Source organism: Myiozetetes cayanensis, unplaced genomic scaffold (assembly GCF_022539395.1).
Source record: "Myiozetetes cayanensis isolate MyiCay16 unplaced genomic scaffold, myiCay2020 scf3, whole genome shotgun sequence".
NCBI lineage: Eukaryota > Metazoa > Chordata > Aves > Passeriformes > Tyrannidae > Myiozetetes > Myiozetetes cayanensis.
The window spans coordinates 36,323,065-36,347,877 of NW_026087521.1; the positions used below are offsets into that span (position 1 = coordinate 36,323,065).

A 24,813-nucleotide genomic window follows, 5' to 3' on the forward strand; every position below is an offset into this window, starting at 1 on the left:
GAAAAGATAGTACATATATCACAGAACAGGACTAAAGGGGGAGAAAACAAATTTGTAGATTTCAGGGACCAGTATTGAATGTTTTAGAATACTGTGATGTTCTCCTGCAGTGCATTTTCATGGTTATCACATCAGAGATTCAAGGCACAAGAAAACACAATCTTAGCAGAAATATCTAACCAGCTTTGTAGCTCAAAACGAAGTGGCTGTGTATTACATAAAAATAAGCTGGTACTCCAGAGAAGTTACTACTAGGAGAATTTGAAGAGTTTTGTTGCTAGAATGGGAGCAAATGCGCAGTGTTTTCTGCAGGAATTGTGATTGTCTGCTGAGGCCTTTGTTCTGGGTTTGGAGAGTCTGTTTCCAGGTTTGAATTCTGTCAGATTTACTGTGCTGGTCAGGCCCATGGCTGGTGCCTTGTACCCAAGTCATAAATAGCTTCTTAGAGGAGATGTCAGAACAGGATGAGCATCTCTGATTATTTTCATAGTTTTTCCAAGCTTGTGACCATTCAGAAACTTGGGAACCAAATGTGGATTCTATGTGTGTAATTAACGTGAAAGGATTTCTGTCCAGAAACAACTGTTTATGTTGGAAGACACGTAGATTTTTAGTACCTGTGGTAACTTTGGCAACGAGGTCTATGGTTCACCTATTCACTATCTGGTGAACTATCTCCTTTTGTTGTTTTTAACCTGATTCCTACTAGTTTTTTTGGATTTGAGGAGAGAACGATCAAATAATCCCTGTAGGCTTTCTATATGCCATCATGACTTGACAGAACACATTTTCTTGCTTAGTTCTCTCTTTTTCTGGATTGAAAACCAATAATTTGTTTAGTTATTCCTTATGCTATTGAAATGTTTTTCCTTCCCCGAACGCTTTCCACCTTTCCAGCTAGAACTGGAAAAGAGGGAGGGTATCTCAGTCACCAGTCTGTGGAGCAGGGTAAATGAGCAGTTCGAACCCTAATCTGAGTTTTGGTAAAGAGTAACACTGTGGAGTTAAGCCAGTTTTGGATGTGCTTGCTGTAGAAGTGGGAGCCTTTGTTATGGTAGGAAAAGGGAATCTAATGTTGTAGAGCTGACATGGTTTGCTGTTTAGAGATGGGAGAAATAGGCTGCACGCGGGAGGGAAGTAGGATTCAGTGGATATATTGCTACTGAAGGATATGAATCCCTCCAGTTTCTGATCAGCACAAGGTACAAAGGATAGGTCAACGCAGGACGTATTAATATGAAAACTAAGCATCTTGTGCTTTGTACTGTGTCACTCAAAGTTAAGGAGGTGAAGGAGGATTCACCTGTTGCTGTGAGGGTGCCCAATTGGTCAGGTCAGTAACTTGCTTCTTGAAAAGCTCTCAGATTGCTCTAACAGACAAAATTTTGTGCTCACAAGTAAGTAGAAATAGTGTCCTTCTATAATGTGCTTGTAACTTTGAATGCTTGGGCCCAGCCCTGTAATGAGGGAGCTCAATGCAAGAGAGAACTAATTTGCCTTAATTGGGATCAGAGAAGAAATTAGAAATTTTGCTGCAGAAATAATATAGCGCCTTTTAGACAGGCTGTGATTTATGAAGATCAAGCCCTAAGCACTTAGAAACGCTAAAGAAAAAGGCTCTATTAAAATAACAAATTGCAGCCAGACACTGGATTTGCTTTTACTTCTTGTAGCGTTTTGTTTCCAGAAGTGGTTAGATCATAATCTGTGAGGTTACTGAACTGCGAATGTAAATTTGCATGCACACAAGTAATACATTTTGACATATAGGTTAACAAGAGAATGGTGCAAATTTCACACAGCACTGGCTTACTAATTACGTTTGTTTATTTTCGGAAGCAACTTCATTTTCATTAAGAAATTGCAGATTCTGCAATAGTAATCTTTGCTGGTAGTTCAATAGCTCACACTCTGAATGCTTGCTCTGCTACAACAGTAATGAAAGTGAGCCTGAAAAACAACTTTGGAAAAAACGGTGAAATTTAGGAGTGCATGCAAGTGGCAAACATCTGCTGATTTGGTGTTGGATCCAGATAGGTTGAGGAATAGGTGAAAGGAGTCTATGAATTTTGATAGGGTTTTTTGCATATTTGTTTTTGCTTTTGACCTAGAGTAGATAATGTATTAGCAAAAAAGGCATAAAGTGTCTTTTATGGAACATATGTAACTGGGAGAAAAGAAAGTACTCAGCATAAGCTTCCAGTGAACAACAATAGGACAAATATTTTGGGTAACAACTATAAACAAAGTGCTCATAAATTACATGCATAAAGGTTTAAATAATGGGGGAAAAAAGCAATAGAGGATAGGTTTGGAATATATTGCTACTGCCATTCCTGACTGCCCCTGTGCTTTCAGCAGTATGTACAAGGAAAGAAAGAATCCTGGGCTCTGTGTTGGTATCGTTCATACTGACGCATTATTTGAGTCATTTGTATAAGACATGGATATTCTATGGCAGCAGCACACAGGTACGTAGGGAAGTGAAGAAGTTCATCATGTGGTGGCTCATTTCAACCACTTCTAGGTCTTGCTTAGGACTGAGGAAATGTCTGTGCTGTGGGTGCACAGGTGGAGGAGTTGTCTTTACCCGTGTTTTCCATGGAGCCATAGCAGCGGAGGAGTTCTGTGCAAAAATAGCTTTGGTGACTGCAGGTAAGGTTCTCTTGGGAGCAGCTCCCTGAATGCAGGTACCTGGTTAGCTGACTGGGACCTACAGTGGTATTGGGGTGGACCAGCTCCGGGTTCCCCCTGCTCAGGGATCTGTGCATTCTGCTGCACTGTGTGTTGCAACCATGGCTACCATCCTGCATCCCTCACCCTCCTTTTGGGGGCCGGTGACCACGTCAGGAGAAGAAAGCCAGGAGATTCTGCATTCAGGCAGGAACCAAAACAGTTATGTGTAATCACAGAGTCACAGAATGGGTAAGGCTGAAAGGGCCCACAGTGGGTTATCTGGTCCAACCTCCCTGCTCAAGCAGGATGATCCCAGAGCACATTGCACAGGACTGTGTCGGGATGGTTCTTTAATAGCTCTGATGAGGGAGACTCTGCAACCTCTGTGGGCAATCTGTTTCAATGCGTAGTCACCCACAGAGTAAGGAAATTCTTCCTCACATTCAGATAGAACTTCTTGTCATCGGTTTCTGCCCACTGCCTCTTGTCCTGTTGCCTGGCACCATCGAGCAGAGCCTGGGTCCATCCTCTTGACACCCTCCCTGCAGATACTTAGAGATGTTGATGAGGTCCCTCTCAGTTGTCTCTTCTTGAGGCTGAACAGGCCTAACTCTCTTAGCCTGGCCTCATTAGAGAGATGCTCCAGTCCCTTAATCATCTTTGTAGCCTTTCACTGGACCCTCTCCAGGAGCTCTGTGTCTCCCTTGTACGGAGGAGCCCAGAACTGGACACAGTACTCCCGATGCAGCCTCACTAAAGTCCTCAAACCATTCACTATTCTTCTTATTGTCTGGAATATTTCAGTAAATAATTTTGCTTCCAAAAGGGGACATTCATACATGTAGCTACTATACATAACCAAAATACTACCTTATGGAAAGAGTCTTCAAATACATATCTGTACAGAGCTGAAAAAATCCTAACAATGTTTGCAATCGTGCAAACCACCTAAATAGTTTAAATATTGGTTCAAGGATTGGACTTGACTCATGTGTTCAGTCTAATTCTTTCTTCCAGCATGTTCTTGGGTATTTTCTCTGTCTGCAGAAATTAAAGTATGGAAGTAGACAAAATATGGCTGGTATCCATAAAGAACTAAGTATGCCTAGGGCCTAATTACTTAATGCGGCAACTTTGGAAGTGGTTCTTGTGCCTGTCATCATCTTTCTATCAAATGGCATCAAAGTGCTGGGTGGAATATGGTCCCATAAATTTTTAATTGAGATATTTTTGGGTGATCTACCATAATAATTTTGTAAGAATATCTTAATTATATATTTATAGGTCCAATGCTGATGCTACAGAACGCAGGGGGAGGCTTTGCCTATTCTTTCAATGAGTTTAGGTCCATGGGCGAAATACTAACCTCATTTCTATGTGTACTGTTTCCTAAAAGCTAATAGACCTGTACACATGCAAACAAAAGAGAATTTGTTGCTGTAAAATTAATGTTTATCATTTACTCGCCCAAACCGGTTATTTAGGAATATGGAGTTTGGTGGAAAAAGAATTAACTCTGGAGGACACATGATTTTGCAGTTGTGTCTCTTTCTTTGTCCAAACTCCAACTTTGTGTGATACAACATGCAACAAATTGTTAGCTACTCCTTAGACATGGTAGGCCTTCTGAAGTTATTGTGTAAAGGGTTTTTTTTTTGATTTATTGATGATTTTGGAAAGTTAAAGCAAATACTCTGAGCCTGAGAGCATTGTTGAAGCCAAAGAAAATGTTAGAGAGAAGGTAATAGCCTCCTTATGACTGTTAATTTTGGTTGTTTCGGTTTGATTGCAGATGTTGCTGAAATTGTCAAGGTCAACAGAACATCAAACTGATGGCGCCCTTTCAGGCACACTTTGAACAATCCCTCCACTCCCTCATTCTGTTTATTAGGTTGCTTTTGCATCAGACAAACTGTCAGTTTAGACTGGGTAACCTTGTTTCAGTTGTTAGCTGTAAGTTTTATATATTCTGTAACTTAGAGGTCTTGTCATCACTGTGGTGTTCATAAAGATGGTGTCTGCTCATAGCGCTAGATAAAGCGGTTTGAGCTCAGAGGTTTTTCAAGACATGCTGGAAAGAGTGGGTACTCACAGATTATAATTTTTTCCCCCCATAAAACATATTACTCTTTTTTTTCCTCAAGATTTCTCTTCCCTCCCTTGAATCAGTAGTCTGTAATTGTAGTAATTATATAGTTTTACTACATAAAAGTGGCTAAGATTACAGTTTAACAAGTCATTTTACATTTCTAGAATGTAAACACCTTTATAGGATTAATTTTTCAACTTTGAGTAAGCATATTAACTTATGTTCAGATCCATACTATACATCTGCAATGAATTTAGGACCTATACAAGTACAGAATTCTTGCATATCAGTGGGAGCTGATCACTAGTGACCGTTTCAGAGTGATCTTCACATTTGGTAAGTTACTCCTGGACCACAGCCACTGGAAATTCCTTTGACTTCAGTACAGTGAAGAACTGTGATCTCTCTGCTCACAGGTACTTGCTCAGTATAACTTTTTGCCATGTATTGCTGAATACATGGTCATGTGATTCGCTTTGAGTTTACACACTTTAGGCAAGTAACTCAGTGGTGACTCAGTTGACTATTCTGTGGTTATGATAGATTTATTTTACATGCCCTCACTGCTGAAAATCAGGGTGCTGCAAGGAGATGCTCAACTGCACTTGAGAAAGATTTTGTTTGGGGCTGTGAAAAACATGTTCAATTTGGATATATTTTTAGTAGCAAAATTAATAGATATTTAAAATTCCCACAGCTACTTTTCTTCTTTGATCTGTCAGCTTGACATGAATAGAACTTAGACTTTTGTACTTATGCCTACTATCTTTTTTTGCTTCTTTTTTGCAAAGCAGGTTGAGCTAATGCATTAAGAGTCACAAAAGCTTTTGGGAGTCCCTTGACATTTATGTGATTAAAAGAACATTGAGTTTAAATGCTGTGTTGCTGCTAGAAACTGTGATGTTTGAAAACAAGTCTTAGCTATTAAATCAGTTTTCAGTAAATAGGTGCAAGAACTTAATTTTCTTTTAAAAATGTTTAGAAATGGATGCTGGTAATTTCTTTTGCTCTTCAGAAATAAATTTGAAATTGATATGACTGTGAAGAAATAGTGCAATTTTTTTTCTTGAAATAAGAATTCTGAAACTTTGCTGGCCAGTTGTTCTTGTCTGTTCAGTGTGTTTTTTGCCCACACAGGTTCAGGGCTTGCAAAAGTTCTGAGATCCTTTCAGCCTTCAGGGCTTCACCTTAGCCTTCAGCTTCAGGGCTTCTCCCCTTTCTGAAGATATGACTTTTCCTCATTAGTAGGTACATTAGGACTTCTGGAACTGATTGTGTATACAAAAACCTCATAGTCCTCCTTGGCTAAAATGTTGTGGGAGGCTCAGTGGCTCTCCTGCATCACTCCCTGCAGTGCAAGTGTCATCTGCAGTAACTGGCCTGCCAATTAGAGGGGGCACAACCTGCTCCAGGGAATGGCATTGTGGGAAGCACCACATGAGCCTAGTGCCTTCCCCATGGGAATTCCTGTTAAGGAGGACACTGGGGGTCTTTCTCTGGTCTGGCCAAGGGTAGTTACTAAAGAGGCCTTGCAGCTTGCAGTAATCAGTTCTGACAGTGGACTGGCATAGGGCAGTGATTCAGTAAACTCCCCGTTTATAAAATGAGGATTGCTTGTACTGTGATTAGTTGCTGCACCTTTGCTTCTTGATAAGCTGTGGATTTACTTTACCATCCTGTCAAAAGCTTCTCCCAGGATAAGTGGAAGAGAATCCTGTGTCAGTTTTCCTCTTACTCAGTTTCCTTGTGGCACTGCCAGTTTTCCCCATAAGCAGTTTCCTTCTGGCACTGCAGCACGTTCAAAAGAATGAACTCTGCCTCCCCAGTCTGGAGATGTTTTCTTGGTATTTCATGGAGTGTTGCAACTTTATGCCTTCTCTTCGGAGTGTCCTTCTTAGCATGCTTGCTGGGGAGTGAAAGATGGTCTTTTTAGAGAAGGAAAAATGATGTTGGACCAGTGCTGAGGTCTGCAGGTAACTGTGGTAAATGGATCCTGACATCTAGACTAGGCTTCTGTAGAGATTCTGAATCTGGATGCTGGAGGAAGAAAAGTGAGTTTGTTCATGTCTGTTCTCTGAGTGTTTTTCTAAGCAATGCAATTCACAGTTTGGGACAACAGTCCTAGGGTCAGTGGCCCATCAAATGAACATGCTGTCAGGCAAAGGAGATAAATGATCTCTTGTATGTTTATTTGTTTCAAATTTTGCTCTTGTTTTGGTCATGCCTGCCTGTCAGTGTTCAGGTTCCTTTACTGGAGGAGTCATACTGTCCAAGTGGTAGTGTAAGCCGCAAGGCTGAGGAGAACACTTACTGGGTGGTAGCCTTGTCCCTGTAGCCTATAAAATCAGGACTGTTCTTGCTTTGATAGGTTGTCTTAATGCCAATTCCTCACCTGTAAGAGTAGCAGGACAAAGATCTGGAAAGCAGGAATGGCAAAGCTGTAAAGACAGTACCTCCTTGCAGCCTGTGAATTTTGAAGGATCGTAACAAACCAAGTGTGTCATATAATCAGCACGGACTGAAGACTGTGGTTGGACAGCAGTGACATGTGTTTACTCAGTGTTTTTGTTTGTTTGGTTTGGTTTTGGGATTTTTGTTTTGTTTTTTGTTTTGGTTTGGTTTTTTTAGTTTGACTTTCAGAGGACCCCATCTTTTGGAGCTCCCAGCTATCATGTCAAAAAACCTCACTGTCCCTGTTACATTACCTATGTGAAATCTCTGGATGACTAAAATTTGAAGCAACAGGTTTAAAAAGAAATGAGCAAATTCTCACTTAGCTAAAATATAGGGAGTGCTGAACATAAATTCATGTTATATGTAGTAAAATACAGTGGAAAGGGAATGGCTCATTATTGCACATAATTTTTTCTTCATAACTTCACATGAAATTCAAAAACCTTAAACCCCTAGGTTTTAGAAGTTGTTCAAGAGTCAAATGAGATAGAGAAGGGGAAATAGGAAGGGCAAAGCATTAGGGCTTCAATGCCTAATGCTTAACAAATGATGCCTAAGTAGCAGTTTGCAGTTTCAATGGTCTTGTGTCCTTAGCTGCATATTAAGATTCAGCACTACTAGTTAATTATGTTGGAAAAACTAGAAGTTTTTTCTCTGACCATGTTGAGCAAGTTGAGGCAAGTGTGCTTTTTGGGGCATTGATTTTTTGCACCACCTCTGTGATTGCTAGCTTTGGTGGGAGGAAATTTGCTGCCTTGCCGGGAAACACAGCCTTTTATACAGACAGACTTTCTGTGTAAGTGTTGAGATTCCTGATTCTGCACCTCCAAAGGTTTCCAAGGTTTTCAGCTGAGATAAAATGAGAAGGCTGGACAGACATCATCTTTGTGCAGAGAAAACCTAAATTCAGATTATTTTGAAGTAATTCAGACATGGAGTGGGATGTCCAGTGACTTCAACTATGTGGAAATTAACTTCTTTTGGAAGAAGATTAGCAGAAAAATCCCAAAAATGCTTCATCCTCCACTCTCTCTGCTTGCTCTTCAGAGTAGCAAGAGGGCCTCCTTCATGTGAGAATGAACAACAGAAAGACACATTCTCTCAGGAGTCACATTATTGTTAGTAGGGCTGTCCTCCGGATCTTGTTCCAGAAGTTGTATTGCACCTGCAAGGTTGGCAGCTGCCATAGACATTGCCTTGTCTTGGCTGTGCTCCCCAGTGTTGGAGGTATAGAGTTACCTCTTTACTGGTACTGTTGTCGCATTGTGTTGCTTGAGGTACACCTTTGCTTCCTTACAAACTCATGATGATAATTTTATTTGGTTTACCGTTATGAGTTTTTCTCCAGTAACTCCTGAATAAAGAAACATTATTTCAAAGTATTCACAAGGGCTTGAGTCCCCCTGTGCTCACTGTAGGCCTTGCTTTCTCTGAGTACGTCAAGCCTCTGCATTAGAGGAATTTGCATGTAGGGATGCTGTGTACTGTGGGTGTCAACAGAAATGTGAAGGCTGGTGTGTATCTATACCCTGGTGCTCTAATGAGCAGCACCACATCTACTCAAATGTCTGTTTTTTAAAGAGATTGTTCCAAGCATTCACCCTTAGTGAAAGGTCTGAATGCAAAGCAGTCAGATGAGGGGAAAAAGGATAATATTGTTAAATATATTCACTTTGAAATCCCCAAAGGAAACCTCATTTCGCTGAGCCTAAATGCATTTCAAAGTGGCAGACTAAACAAAATAGTTTAAGAAGGTAACTCTGAAAAATTAAACTTTGTTTTCTTATTTAGAAGTGCTGTTGGCTGTGAATAGGGTCACTGCCTTTGTTGGAGGTAGGTGAATCATCCATAATGAGACTTAGCTATTGAATTTTACTTCTTTTCTGCTTTTGATCTATTCACAAGCTCATCATGAGATTTATTTGTTGTTCAAAAATCTCCCTGCATTTCTACTCAATAATGTTCCCGCATGAATAGCTGTCAAATAGCCGGTATTGCTTGATGTCTGGACTCTAACACTGGGCTGTATTGGCTAGTTGCCTGGGTTACCTGTGTTACATCTATCTGTTTCTTGTAGTGGAGCATTCCTGATACTACTCAACAGACTGTGAATTTTGAATAATTCAGTCAAATGTGAAATGCCAGCTGTTGGTTTTTTTTTTTTTTTTTGCAGACTATTGATGTCTTTGAGATTGAAAAATAAGCAACTATTCAAAAATTTATTTACACCTAGCTCTGAATGAAGAAAGAAAGCACAAATGAGAGTCACAGATATTTCTGAGTCAACAGTTGCTTGAAATTTGAGCAACATTTTTTATAGGGGGAAAGAAAACACCTTTATTTCATTAATCCTTAGGATTAACTTCTAATAATGGGAGTTAGAAGAAGTCTTTCAGCAATATATAACTTTACTTATGAGATAATTACAACTATATGAGAGATTTTATCTCTGTGTGGATATTTTTAGAGCTAAAATATCAAAGGACTTCTAAAGAAAAAGGAGTTATTCTTGGCATGTTGTGAACATATTGCATACATTTGAATTGATTGGTCTATTCAAATATCCTTTGAAATCATTTTTAAATCCAGTAGAAACAATGTAAAGATGTTTTCCTAAGGATATTTATTTGGCACTGGTCTTGCAAGTACTTACATACATTAGTAATTGTATTGTCTTCATGGCAACTAATTTTCTCCATGTATAAGGGGATTGTGCTACCACATGTCAGCTTTTGGTTATAGCCCCTTGCCATGGGCAGTTCCTACAGTGATGATTCTTCCTGCCCAGGATTGCAGTCATGCAATTACTCAATCTCTCATTCTTCCCCCCTTGTGACAGGGAGCACAAGCAAATCAGTGCTTGACATGGTTGGTGTTCTCAGGACTCATCCTGACAACATTTTTATAAGGTACTTTTAGAGAACAGATAAAATCTCATGCTGTACATCATGCTGAAAATTGCCAAGTGAACACAAGTATCGATCTCTAAGCTGTATCGTAAGAAAATTAGGCAAAGTGGAAAGGTTTGAAAGGCCTTTTTATGGACAAGTCAGATTTTGAACTACTGATTCTGTGACACTAGCATCCAGTACCATGCACAAGCTCTTTACACAGGTCCCAAGAGGGAGATTCTCAAATGCAAAATGATGTGATGTGAGAAGTGGTTTTCAAAGCTTTAGAAATCAGACAGGTGAGAAGAGTTGAGCTTATCAGACCTTTATTCCTGCCTTTGAAAATTTCTAAGCCTCCTCGAATAACGATTTTTTCTGTTAGCTGTCATAGCTGTCACTGATTTTTTTCTTTTTCTTTTGGTAGTCCAGTTTATAATGCAGGGCAGTACCTGATTGTGAAGAACAGACATTGTGTTTACCCTGGAGACCAGCTTTGGAGTTTGCCAGGGCTTGATCTTCTCTGTATCTTTCCTGTCAATAGCAGGACAACTGATCTGACTCTTAAAATCACACATATACTTGACCAGACCAGCTATCCCAATATCTTGTCTCTGACACAGGCAAATTGCAGACATTTGGAGGACAGTGTATGTCTAAAGCCATACGGTGGTATTTTCCTGATGTACTGCTTTGGCTGCCAATGACTTTTGTTTCAAGGACTCTGAATGAAGAAATCTGCTGTATTAGTATTTTATAGCCCTTAATAGGATTTTCTTCCATGCATCTGATTAACAGTTTTTGAACCCATGTAGACAATGTTTTATGGGCACAACTGTAAAGTATCTTTCATATATTTTTGATAAATTAGAGAAATAAATTAAAATCGTATTGAACACTGTCTTGTGCTCCTGACAGTCTTGATCATTACATTGATGTCACTTGGCATAAAAATTATTTCTAATCCTTCATTTGGCACTTTGATTCTTCATCTCATTTTGCTGATTTGGCTGATAGGGCACACTCTAGTGTAAGGCTCTTCAAAAACTACAAAAACTTCAAGAGCCTCTCTATAGGTTGAAGCAAACCCACAGTTCACCCCAAAGATGAGGTGGAACTGAATGTAAAGGCAGATGAGAGGATGTTGCTGTAGTTTGTAGAGGAGCCAAATGTCTGGGGCCACAGTCTAGGAAGTATGCCAGAGACAGGTCCGAGATTTGAAGTCAGACAGGAGGGCCTGGATGCCCCCATTTCTGCTTGCATTCATCAACCAATTTGTAACAACAGTGTAATACTCAGTTGTCGTCTTCATGTGGGGCTTTAAAAAATGTATTTATCTCAACAGCCATTTCTTTGGTCAGTCATTCCCACTCCAGAATGATTATCATGTGTGTAATATAGAGTCCCACAGTTGTCATTTACCATACAAAGAGAGGCATTTAGTGGGTATCTCTGTGTCTGGTCTATAAAAAGTGACTCTATATAGTTAATATTTAACCTCCTTATCAGTATGCCTTGATGTTTATAGACTTGAGAGCACAGTTTACCAAGCCTGCAAACTCTGTTGATGCACTGAGCCATCTCTGCATGTCTGCGAGTGGGAAGGTGGGAGGGAATCGTGTATCACTGACTAACGATCTGAAGATGGCAGCATTGGGTGAGCTATCACACTTTCTTGGCTAAGCAGAACTCTCTTAAATACAAAATTGTAATTTCTCCATATGGCAAATTTATAAAAAAATCGGCTTTTCATTTGAAGGGCTTTTCTCAGTGCTATAGTTGGATACCACAAGTTAGTAGTAGGCAGATGTATTGCCATTTTGTATGTGTTTTATTTGAGTTGGTTATACTGAGAGTACAAGTCTTGTAAATACTAAAGATTGGCTCTCATCAGCAAGTGTTGGCTTGTAAATATAACTCCCTTTTATAATAGTAACAATTATAATAATTTTTGAAGCTCTCTGCCTTCTGCCCCTTTCATTCCCTGGAGCGCATATCCTCAGGGCAGTGGAGAATGTTTCTCTTCCCTTGTTCCTCTGCCCCTGTAGATTGCTGAGTGGGTGTTGGGCATTCTCCAGGGAGCAGCATGACATTGGTTTGGTTTTCCTCAGCCTGAGAAAGGTGGAAAGTAAAGGTGTCCCACATATGGGGACAAAATCATGGCTGCTCTTACAGGTCTTTAACAGACAAACACTAGACTCCCTCGTTTTAGCCACTGTTACTTTTAAGAATGAAAATGACCATGATCACTGTGTTTTATCGGGAGCCAAATCCTGCTGCGTATCTGTCAGAATGTTCATGTTTACAGCATATGGCCTACTACCTGATGGGTTCCTTTAAAGGAGTTGGGAAGGAGGGGGCAAATTCAAAGATGGGATTTAAGTGTAAAGCTGAGTAGTTCATTGCTGATTGTGTCAGCATGTAGAAAACAAGCACTGTTGGCTCTTGAAGGTTTTTCTGGCAAAATAAATAGGCAGGGAAGCGGTGTTTGTACTCTTGGTGGTAGGTCTCTCAGCTTCACTCATTGCTTCTACAGCAATACTTGTTTCATTTTGTGTACCTGGCTGTTTCTCCCTGAGATTACATTTTTGGAGACGAGTTGTCTTCTTCTAAGTAGGGACATCAGCTCATTGCATGTACTGAAAAATTTTATGCCAGCTTGCCCTAGCTGAGTCAGTAGCAAAGCCAGAGGTGGAAATTTGATTTTTTTTGGTTCTCTTCGATGATGTTGTGTTTTCACCTCACCTGGTGAATATCTGTGCCTTTGACTGCTGTGATGGAATCTGACTTAAAACATTTGAAATTCCTGCAACTGATTCTTCTCAGCTGACTTAGCAGGTTTGGCTCAGACACAGGGCGCATGTTTTTATTCTTTCTTTTGTTACACCCCTACATGCCATGCTGCATGAGTCACTAGCTCTACAGAAACTTTTATGAGGCAAAGTAGTTAATAATTTCTGAATTTCTAAACATTTGTTGAACTTAAAAGAGCTGTTAATGGATAATGATAAATACTGGAAGAGCGGGGTATTAAGGAGGAACTGTATGGGAAAAGATCGTTGTGTTAGGATCCATTCTTAAGTTATCTGAAAAATTTAGGACTTAGTACAAAATACTGGGTTGGTTCTTATCTTAAATTAATATTTCCTGCAAAGACAGTTAAATCTGCTAGGTTCAGTGATGTCTCTTTACACAAAACCTGAAATTGTCAGATAATATAATAAGCACACACACATATATACAGGTGTGTGTGTATATATGTGCAATATTTTCATGTAAATTAGAAATCAGCTTCCTAAAACCTTTATATGTAGAAATAGTTACTATCTTGATCTCAACTGTTTGATCTAATATCAAAAGCAATTTTGATGTCTCATAACAAAACCAAACTAAAACTCAGTACCATAGGAGCAGAATAGACTGTTATCTTCTGCATTTAGGGAACAGTGGGCTATGTGGGCTTCTTAAGGTCTTCCTAACATTTAACTTTATTGGGTGGGTACAGCAAAGTTAGATACCACACTGTTATATCTCATTCAGCACATCTCTTTCACAGCTTCTCATGAATTTTACAGTTCAGATATGTTACCTGATTCAGTGTAGACCTAAAAAGCAACTGTAATGGATTGGTCAAGTAAACTCATTTGACTGACTCATTTTCTTTCTGTAATTTAAGAAACCAAATGCCATATTAGTTCTTCATTTATGACAGACGTTTATGACAGAGTAAAATCTAGTGAAGACCAAGGCCTGGACTCAAGGAGGCTCTTGCACGCATGCGTTACAGTAAATTCGCTGTGTTGCAGCCTTTAAAGCAGTATCAGCTTGAGTGTAAAACTGAACTAGATCTCAGAGATCTTGGGAGGTTCCTAGACAGTCGGACTGACTACCTTGCAGGATTTTATTTTAAAGCATCTCATTTGTTTTAGAAGGTTTCAGAAATCTCTGCAGGGCTCTGCCTTTGATACTAAATGATCTTGCTTGTCTGTTCCTAACTGGCCATTCCTGGGATCTCCTTGGTTGCCCAGACAAAAAACAAAATCTCACATTTTTTATTCAAAGCTCCCTTACTGCAGAACATGATACTTAAGTTACTTTGTAGTAATAACGTGCTGTATCTGAGTTTATGTTCAAGACAGGTAGTTCTGAAGAAGTTGGGCAAGTGAATGAATATGGTAGTGATTGTCATTGCCGAAGTGCCCATTTGCAACTACTGTATGTATCTGAATATCTGTATATTTTGCAGTGCTATTTTTTTACGATTGAATTTGGCCTTTGCAAGCAAGAGGGACAACTACGTGCTTATGGGGCAGGACTTCTGTCTTCTATTGGAGAATTAAAGGTATGTACCATTAAAGCATAATCAACCTTTAATCTTCACAAAATAATAGTTGGATATAAATATATTGACTTTCAAATAACAGTTAAAATTCTCAAGATAAAAACCTTCTATTTAAAATGTGGTATTGACCTAAAAGCTTAGAAGTATCAGCTGGCACTTAAAGTATGAAATGGACTTGTAAGGCCCAAAGTACCAAAACAACTATAAACTACAAAACTTATTTCTGTTTGAATTTTCATTTCTTGTAAAAGGAGGCTTATGGGTTTAAACAGGTAAGGTTGCCTTGGACCTCTAAAAGCTTTGTTTGGATGAAAAGCATGTATTTTTAATACCCACAATAAAGTTTTAGAAATCAGACACAATTCTGTTGTAAGTAATCCAGTGTATTTGTATCACTGATATGAAAAAACACCATTCATTAAGGTCCTGATTCAATAGATGAATAATATTTACAGTTAAGGAATGTGTATATACTCATGTTAGACTTGCCTATTAGACAATACATAGAGCCCTATTCTTATAAAAGTGAAAGTGTTTAACCTTGCATGGTGTGAGCAGTTGTAGTGGATCATTTATTGCTTCTTTTTATGCCTACAAAACATTGGAAACAAGCAAAAGGTATTTTGTTACAAGTGTAGTATTTTGGGACATAGTACACCTCTCTGTTGGCAAGGTAGGAGGGAAGGGTAAAGAGAGGGAAGAGTACTATCTTCAGGGACCCAAATAAACTCTTGGTGGCTTTGCAGGTAAATAGTTGTTTTTCAAAAGTATATATTGAATAGTATTTCAAGCTATTTTGCAGTATGTCTATTGTTTATTTGTGTTAAAACATCTTCCCAACTTCCTGGGCTGGCTTTCAGTGAACTATCTGGTAGTTCAATAGAAGTACCTCAGTGTCTTTTTGCTGTTTATTTCACCCATAACAGAATATTTGTGGTGAAGCTCATTAGTCAAACTGGTATTCTTTCAGTAGTAGGAAAAAGGTTGAAGAAAATTACCTTCTCCAGTATTTTTGCTTTGATTGCATTAGAGTTGCTCTAAGTTCTGTGCATACTTCAGCCAAAGAAGTATTCTTTATCTGCCTGGCAATATTCTGTACTCACAGCGCAGAGATGGTTAAATGCAAAGAGATGGAAATGTCCTGCTTGTTTTCCTCTGGCCTAACAACCTTCAGTGCTGAGCCCCAAACTCTGTGCAGTATTTTGCAAAGAATCAGGCCTTTTATTTAAACTAAGAGATATGGTCGCTAGGTGATGACCCTGAAAATACCTATCACATCATTTACAAAATCTGAGGGCATAAAAATGAGGAAATGAATAGTCAAGAACATAATAAGTCTTCTACCGTCAGTGTTATAAACAAACACATTATTCTTGTCAAGTGTGCATGTTTTGGTATCACACATTTGATCTGTATTCTTCACTCAGCAATAATCTCAGAGTATAAGTGCAAAGAATAATCCTTTTGAAAAGCAGCAGTATAAATTAAATAATCTGCACAATAATGAACTATATTGATCTGCTTCAAAGGTATGGCCATATATATATATATATATCAATCATAGTAATTTTGCCATAAATCAGTAATATTATATACTTTTCTATTACACTACATATATATCTCGTAGATATGATGCCTGAAGGGACTATTAGACCATTTGGTTTGACCTCTTGTGTATCGTAAGATATTACATTTCACCAGATTGTGCATATGCTTAGAGACTTAAATTAGACATTTTGGTTACTTAAAATCTGTGTATTTTGGGAACAGAGCAGCACCATACCACAAGTAGACATAGTCTCCATGAAGGGCCTGATAAGGTGCAAAATGTCCTGAAAGCCTTTGTGGGACTGTGCTCCAGAGTAGAAAAGAAGGTAAAAGGTAAGGAAAAAAATTGCAAAAAACTACTAAGTTTTCTGCTAAAATAGCCATGGGAGAAGCTGTTTCTAGACCACAAGCCAGGAATGAATGTGCTTCTTGTCAACAAGGTACATCAGGCAGGTGCTTAGGTAGGAGAATGTCTGGGCACCTGTGAGTTCAGTGCACAGCCTTGCATCAGGCCATTGCCAGTCTCTGCTGTTTCGAGGGAAAACAACCTCCCTGTGATGGTTTTAGTTTTTAGTTTTACCAGCCTTTTCTTTTAGCACCTATTGGGAGGGAAAATTTCTTCCTTGACCTGAAGGTTTCTGCTAAATCATGCTAATAGATTGTTCTGGAGATCCTGATTATATCAATATCCTGATTATAACCAAAATCCTAATGGATGGCAGCAGTTCTTCTGAAAATGATGATGATTCTGGCTATTTCACTGGTGAGTGGGGATGAGTAGGAGAGTCAGATTGCATGGCCAGGAAGTCTCACCCTCGTGTGTGCAACACATGTACTTCTCATAGGTGTCAGAGTGAAAACATGTACCATTAAGCCGTGTCCTCAAGTTGCCATATCCACACATCTTTTAAATACCTCCAAGATTGGTGACTCAATCTCTTTCCTGAGCAGCCTATTCCAATATTTGACAACCATTTCAGTGAAGAAATTCTTCCTAATATCCAGTCTAAACCTCATCTGGCAACTTGAGGCCATTTCCAATTGTCCTGTCACTTGCTGCTCAGGAGAACAGACTGACCCTCGCCTCAGTACAACCTCCTATCAGGTAGTTGGAGAGGGTGATAAGCTCTCCCCTGAGCCTCCTCTTCTCCAGACTAAACAACCCCAGCTACCTCAGCATTGTCCTTCTCTGGACACGCTCCAGTGCCATAGTATCCTTTTTGTAGTGAGGGGCCCAAAACTGAGCACAGGACTCGAGATGTGGCCTCAGTGCCGAGTGCAGGGGGACAATCATTGCCCTGGTCCTGCTGGCCATGCTATTGCTGATACAATCCAGGATACCACTGGGCTTCTTGGCCACCAGGACACACTGCTGGCTCATGTTCAGCTGCTGTTAACCAGCACCCCCAGGTCCTTTTCCACTGGGCCACTTTCCAGTTACTCTTCCCCAAGCCTGTAGCTCTTCATGAGATTGTTGCGACCCAAGTGCAGGACCTGGCACTTGGCCTTGTTGAACCTCAATGATTGGCCTTGGCCCATCAATCCATCCTGTCCATATCCCTCTGCAAAGCCTTCCTGTCCTCCAGCAGAACAATAATCATGCCCAGCTTGGTCATGTCTCCAAATTTACTGAGGGTGCACTCAAGACTGCAAAGGCATTTGTTATTAATATGCTTTTGCGAGCAAGAAGAAAAGTCTTTCTCCAACTGCTATCCCCATCATCTCTCTTTTCAATGCAGTGGTATTCACAGGAAATAACATGGTGGCCAATTTTATGTCTAATTTCTAGAAATTTCTAGAAATTAATGAGCCACACTGTTTGCAGGGTATAAACGGCCAGCAGTATTTGGTCCTTTCAGTGCAGTGAATGGCTTGTTCAGTCTTCCCTGTTTCTTTATTACACTGCTTTACTCTGCAAATCTGGTCAACAGCTTTAGTAACAAAGAACTGTAAAAGCTAGAGCAATGTGGGCACCAACCTATCAATATAAGATTCCCTTCAATTTTTTTTCCCCACTCAGTATTTAGACTTAAAATTTCAGATACTGAAAAGTGCATCTCCTGATGTGCATACTAGGGAAACATCAAGTAAAAAAAATTTGAAAGCACAACAAAATAAGGAGAAAGAGAAGATTAAAAATGAAGCCTGGGGGAAACGAATAATACAGTAAGTAGTTATAAAATGTTCTGCTTAATATAGTCAGGTTAACTCTAGCTAACACTATTACACAGTATGTATTTGGGGCTTAGAGATAAGGTGGAAATAATGTACATTTCAATTATTAAAACTATTTCTAAAAGGCAGTTCAAATGTCTTTGGAAATTTTAATGCATTTACTTTGTATGATGCTCTCTTGAACTCTTTCATTAAAGGAGTCTCCTATCCACTTCAGTTGGCTGTAGATCAAGTCATATATCCTTGTTGTATGCTTCTATATTAAACGGAGAGTAGTCTTCAAATTTTTCTGTATAAATTTTTAAGGCCAAATACAATATCCAGCTGTGTTATTTTGTTTTAATGATCATTTATTTTAAGAAGAGACAGCATTAGCCTTTAACACCAGAAAGATTCAAATGCAAATTTGGCTCTGTTTTCTGTAGAGGATGAAGAAAACAACTCCTGGATCCCAGATACTCATTTTAGTACTCTTTAGAAAGTATTTTCCTTATTTGTCTAAACAATATATAAAATTATACAGCTGAAAAAAATTTTCTGGTAGTATCAGAACACTGTCAGATTTGCAACTTAGATTGTAGATGAGCAGGAAAACATTTAAGAGCAGGTTTTCCAAGGCTATACGTGCTCTACCGGGAATAACAAGACGATAAAGGTGCTGGTACACCACACAACTTCTCAACTCAAGTTTTCCCCTTACTGGCTGAAAATTTTACTTTTTGGTTTTTGTCTTGTTTATTTTTTCTCAAATCTGAAAAGCTCCGAGTTGTATCATTACACTCCATTTTTTATACTCAAGAGAAATTACAAGACCAAACTCTTTTTTCATGTGTCAGTGATAGCGGTCACTTAAGAAATGATTCATTGTTGTGCAGTGTGTAAATGCCTGGTGCCATCTGACATGCCCCAGTATTTCTGACTGGCTGCTACTGCAGAATCATATAAGTCTTCTTTTGATCTTGTGCTATATCTTCCATCTTCTGTACAATGCATCAGACAACCTAGACCCGAGAGACCTGTAATGGGTATTTGTCTAATTCTTAAGCTGTCCAGTTGTCTGATACTGCTGCTTTTCCTGAGAATTGGTGGTGATTCATTTGGAAGTTTCACTCCAAATTCTTACTTCTCAAACTGAAGGAGAATCACCAGTAGTTTTATTGGTATAAACAGTCATATGATTCGTGTGAATGGGCCATTAGAGACAGTTATTACAGATCCACAAGATGGTAAGATGCTCTATTTTACCAAAGCCTATTTTCCTTATGAGTATTAGCCCTGACACGTCATTGGAGGGGGATAACAAAAGAGGTTTCTATGAATAACATGAACTTGAAAGCTTTTGGACTCACCAGACCAAGTTGTTTTGTTGAGATTGCTTACTTCATAATGCTGAGAATGCCAAGGACCAACATTTTAGAACACTGTTATGTTTCTGAAAAATGCTCTAGTCGGCTTTGAGTCAGTGTCCTGACCATTCTAGTTCACACCAAACACTTTATGATCTCTCTGAAGGTTTGTCTGCAGGCTTAGTTCGGTTGCTGAAGTCTGGCATTGCTGGTGTCAGCATATCAGCTCAATAGCAGATGTTACAGATGCCAGGCTGTGGAATTTGAAAACACCACCCAGACTTGCAAAGGTGGAAACATTGCTTTGGTAGCCATGACAATGCCGAATTGATCCAAGAACCAAAGACTGCGTCCTAGAAGGGAGAAAGGTGTCTCAGGTGGGAATTCATCAGAATGTAGGCGCTTCATTCCCAAACTGCAATCCTAAGAATAAGTGATCAGTTGTCACCTAACTTTGAAGGCATGTCTGAATTCTTTACCCTCTGTTTCCAGGTTACACGTTCTCTGGTGTCCTCACATCCCAGTCTCTGCAGAATTGCTTTGTGAAGCAACAGCTCTGCTCATTGTAAACTAAACTGGGATCCAGAAAGTATAAGTCATTTCATATGGTTAATCTGAGGAGAATAGCTAGAAAGGCTTTCTTAGAGGACATCCCCTCTGATAGCCGATCAGCTTTTCTCCTCTTTAAACTCTGTCATTTTATAAAATCAGGGCTCACTGACTAGAGCAGTTGTTCATGATGTAGGAGCCACAGGCTGAATCCCTTCTTACCTCTGATGGCTTTAGTCCCAAGGACTAGACCTGGCCCAGCAGAGGCCATTAGTAAGTAGAGAAGATAACAGTGTCATCCCTTGCTGTTGAAACTTTCACAGTACAGGAAAGAATCCATGAGCCAGAAGTGGTCACCTACTGATTCGGTTCCTGCCAAATCATGGCATGTGTCATAATTTTGATTCCCTTCATAGGGCTTCACTCAGTCCTGTCAGAGTTTTAAAACTTTGTGCTGCAGACATTTGAAGCATCAAGTCTCACCTGGAAGTCCAAAGGCACCTTAAGAGGAGATTTTTTTTTAATCTATAGTTAACCTCCAAAGGAATCTATTATAGTTCTCAGTGAAGAAAAGCAAATTCATTGTGATAGAAGGAGGTAGGTGCCTAAATTTACAAGCATTTGCTTGTATTGTGGCTCTGCAAAGAGAAAGTGACAGCAGGGATATAGGCAGGAGCCTAATAAGGTGAGCCTGATCCTGCAGTCCATTTAGAAGAGGATGCTCGTTGACAGACCATTTTTAATATTTGTTTTCAAACCTGTTCAACTGCTGGCTGGCTAGAAACAGCAAACCTTGTGAGAAGGAAAAGATCCATGTACTAAAGAAAGGTAATTCTCTGACATTTCATGATTCCATGCATTAATTTTTCATGTATTTATTTTTGGAGAGAGAGGAGATGGGAGGAAGAGGCTCTTGTTCCAGTTTTCTGTCCTGTTATTTGGAGATTGCAGGTTGAGAGCTAGTGTGATATTTTCAGTGCCTTTCACAGGGATTTAGGAACAAGCATAAGCAAGAGCATGGATAAAAGTCATGGTGAATACCTTAACGTTAATACCTTACTCTGCTATAAAGAATGTCCATGCAGATAGAAAGTAAAGAAATCAGAGACACCTTTGGACCTCAGGGATCTGCTTTCTCCCTGTCCTTTCTTTATGATTTTCATGCACATCTTCACTGTGTGTAGATATCAGGGGACTAAAGAAGGTTGAAAGGTGACCTAAATATACTCTCCTTCCTTACTTGCACTGCTGTAACAGAGCACTGAGAATGAAAATAGGTATGCTCTAGAAGATAAGGTAGATCCAAAAGCTAACACAAGTATTCAAGTTGAAAGGGGAGCTAGAAAAAGATTGTGTTGGAAAATGTCTCAGTACCTGATTTTCAGTTTTGAAACCTCTGTGTCCTTTCTAGTGGCTTGTGCAAATCATTTAAAGAGAAAGGCTAATCAGAAATCTCTACTCACTCTGGATAGCAGCATTTGATGCCTCATCAGCCCAGTATCTTCTCTGTACTTACCTGTGTCTGTTTGTTTTCTTTGCAGTTCTATATGGAGCATTATTGCTTGGGTGTATGTGATAGAAGGGCAATGCATTTATCACCATGCAGTACACTGGCATTATTTAATGGGTTTTCAGATATATAGTTTCACTTTCACTGTCAGGAAAATAGTATATGATTTTGGCTTGAAAATGTAAAGCACAGATTATTTGAACTGTTTGGTGAGACTCAATTTACTCACCAAGACAGTGGTGAATTCTGCCAGTTAAATGACATTTTGGGGACATACATATTTGCAGTTGTACAGATAATTTTTCAAGAATGGTTATTTGATGACTTTCCTATTTCCAGCTGAACATTTAGGTCTTTATGTTTTCATGGCAGGTGCATTTCTAATCTCCTCTTTATTATTTCTTTATTAGGGGAAAAAAATTCTTCCACAGTGAGAGCTTTTTTAAGTAGCAAATTCACCATGTTCACTGTTCAAACTGAAAAAAACATTGTATGTAAAATAAGAGGGGCTACCAGCTAGTGGGAAACAGCATAGTGATATAAAAGCTGTATATATGAACAATTGTATGTAGACACACAGCAGTATCAAAACACAGTTTAACAGATCCTGTGGTATATTTTGCAGCATGCTCTCTCTGACAAGGCCAATGTGAAAGCATTCGATCCAAAGACAACCTGTTTGCAAGAATGCCTTATCACTACTTTCCAGGAGGCTTACTTTGTTTCAGAAAGTTTTGAAGAAGCCAAAGAAAAGATGAGGTAAATTATTTCCCCTGACTCAAAAATCTAAATGTCTCTTCTTCAGTGGTTGAAAAAAAAAAATGTTTGTTTTCTTTTTTCTTTCAGGGACTTTGCCAAATCAATCAATCGTCCCTTCTCCGTGTATTTCAATCCATATACGCAAAGCATTGAGATTCTGAAGGATACCAGGAGTATAGAAAATGTTGTCCAGGACCTGCGCAGTGATCTGAATACTGTATGTGATGCTTTAAGCAAAATGAACAGATATTTAGGGATTTGATATGTCTGGCACTGTGATTTGCTGTCAGTTGCTCTTTCTGTAGCCAGTTATGTCACATGAGATGGCTGACTTCTCTAACCCATCAGTTTTCCCTCTACAGCTTGGCCTGTGTCTTGCCTCGTTGTGTACCTCCGTCTAGATGTAATGTGCAGACAAACCAAGGCAATGCTAATTTGTAAATGCAACATGGAATGTGGCAGAATATAATCATCAATTCCTCAAATCAGTGCCATGTACAAGTATACCATTAAAAATTTATCTGGCAATGGTTTTGTTTCCGTAAGATGATTCACTTCAGTGTTTAAGAAATGATGTTGCTGATTTTAGTAAGTCTGAGTTTATTTCTTTATGATGCCTTTCCTTCCATAAGAATCCAGAAGAAATTATTTGTGACACTTTCATTTTCTTTGTAAGAGAATCTGTATTTCTTTCTATAGTGGTAAAGACACAGTTTTGTCTGTATATCTGTAACAGAACTAAGTGTCTCTTGTGACTGAACAATACAATTTGTATACCAGTGCTGAGATCAGGAAGGCTGTGTATTGGTACTAAAAGGTCTCAGAGATTACACCTTATGAGAATTCTCAACTGACAAAAGTTCAATGTGTCTGAGTAATTGCAACACAATAAAAAAGAAATCTCTGACAATTCACGTAGAAAGATAGTTCTGATTCACACTCGCTACCTGTGACAGTCCTGAGCGTGCTTCCTCTGTGAGTGCTATCTGGGAATAAGATAATTCCACTAGCCCTTCTACATCACTGTGTGCCTTGTGCATTCCCTTGTGTTTTGAACATACTCCTCTTGCATTTCATGTATAATTCGCTTTTCCTCTTTATTCCCCATTCAACCTTGACTTTTTCATGCGTGACTGGGTCTATGCTGTGTTAGTATCAGAACATATAAAATGGTGAATATGGAAGTTGTTATTTAATTATAGCCCAAATGATTTTCAGTTAGTAGAATACTTATGGAGTGATTAAATCATGGAGACGCCCAAGCTGCCTTGCTTGTATCGGACGGATGCAGGTAATACCTGAGTTAATAAACTCTAAGTTGTCAAGCTCTGACAGATGTACAAGCTCTGTCTGGGGAGCACAGTGCAAAAATATTTGAGACAGCTCTTATCTGGAAGCAATAATTATGCATGTCTTTCCTTTGTCTGGGTTATTCTATTCTCCTATTAGCCAAGATAATGGAGAATTGACTGTACTGTATGGACCCCTCTTATTGGAAACCATATGGCTTATGCGGATTATGTCAGTATGGGTGAAAGTGTCATAGCTTGTCTGCATATATGGAAAATAGATATCTATTGAAGCTGCTCTCCCAGATGAAAGAGTCATGCAGAGACTCTTCAGTGTTGCTAGCAATTTCAGCATAAAAAGAGCACCACTTGATAGTGCCAGCATATCCTTAAATAAGAGGCAATCTCTAAGGATAATTTTCACAGAGAAATCTTCCACCTCCTCAAAGATAACTAAGAGATAACAGAAAAGGCGCTTTTCTCTGGATGGTCCCTGCTGCATTCTAATGCTGCTGTTAATAGGGTGTAAAAAAACCCTAGTTTTAGATTTAACTGTGACTGCCATTGGTACAAATGAAGAACTGTTGAATTATCCCGTGGGGATCAGCATACCAAAGGAGTTTTTAACCTCCCAACGTTAGTGCTGACTGTTTGCTAGCACTTACCACAGAGGAATTGCTGGCAACCTTAGCAGGAGAGTTTCTGCCTCCTTCTTCACATAAAATCTGATGAATCCCTTGTAGCCCTTTCTGGAGAAAATGGACTGTACTGAGATTTGCTTTAACTGGTCTAAAAAAATCATTGTGCAAGAAATAATAGATCTTATTTGGTTCAAGAACTGACAAAGTGTTGTTGCTTGCTTAAGTAAAATAAAGCCACAAAGATTCAAAGCTTACAAAGTTGCTGAGGCTTTCCCTTGAATCAGAATTATGCAGGAAAACTTTAAATACTTATAATATCTGGATTTGTAGTTGACTTTTCTGAATAGCTTAAAGTAAGTATTCCACAGCAGTAAAACAATAGAAGCATATCTTTGTTTTGTTTCGTGCTGTTAGCAAGTAAATCTTATTATGGATTAGGGAGAAACCCTTGAAATCCAATAGCCGTTTTAGGACTAATGATGGCAAGGAAACTGTCTACAGTGAAGATATAATGTCAATGAAACAGAACATTGTCAAAGGATAATGG

At 39.1% G+C, this 24,813-nt stretch overlaps 1 protein-coding gene across 1 annotated transcript in view; it reads left to right on the top strand.

Annotated features, from left to right (window-relative positions):
- TPH2 (tryptophan hydroxylase 2) overlaps nucleotides 1-24,404 on the top strand; it is a 50,892-nt gene extending 26,488 nt beyond the window's left edge. Inside the window, exons 9-11 of the mRNA XM_050324071.1 lie at nucleotides 14,354-14,449; nucleotides 22,203-22,336; nucleotides 22,424-24,404. Of these exons, the coding sequence (XP_050180028.1) occupies nucleotides 14,354-14,449; nucleotides 22,203-22,336; nucleotides 22,424-22,598 (405 nt within the window). The 3' untranslated portion in view covers nucleotides 22,599-24,404. The remainder of the gene's footprint in view (nucleotides 1-14,353; nucleotides 14,450-22,202; nucleotides 22,337-22,423) is intronic.
- The last annotated feature ends 409 nt before the right edge of the window (nucleotides 24,405-24,813 follow it).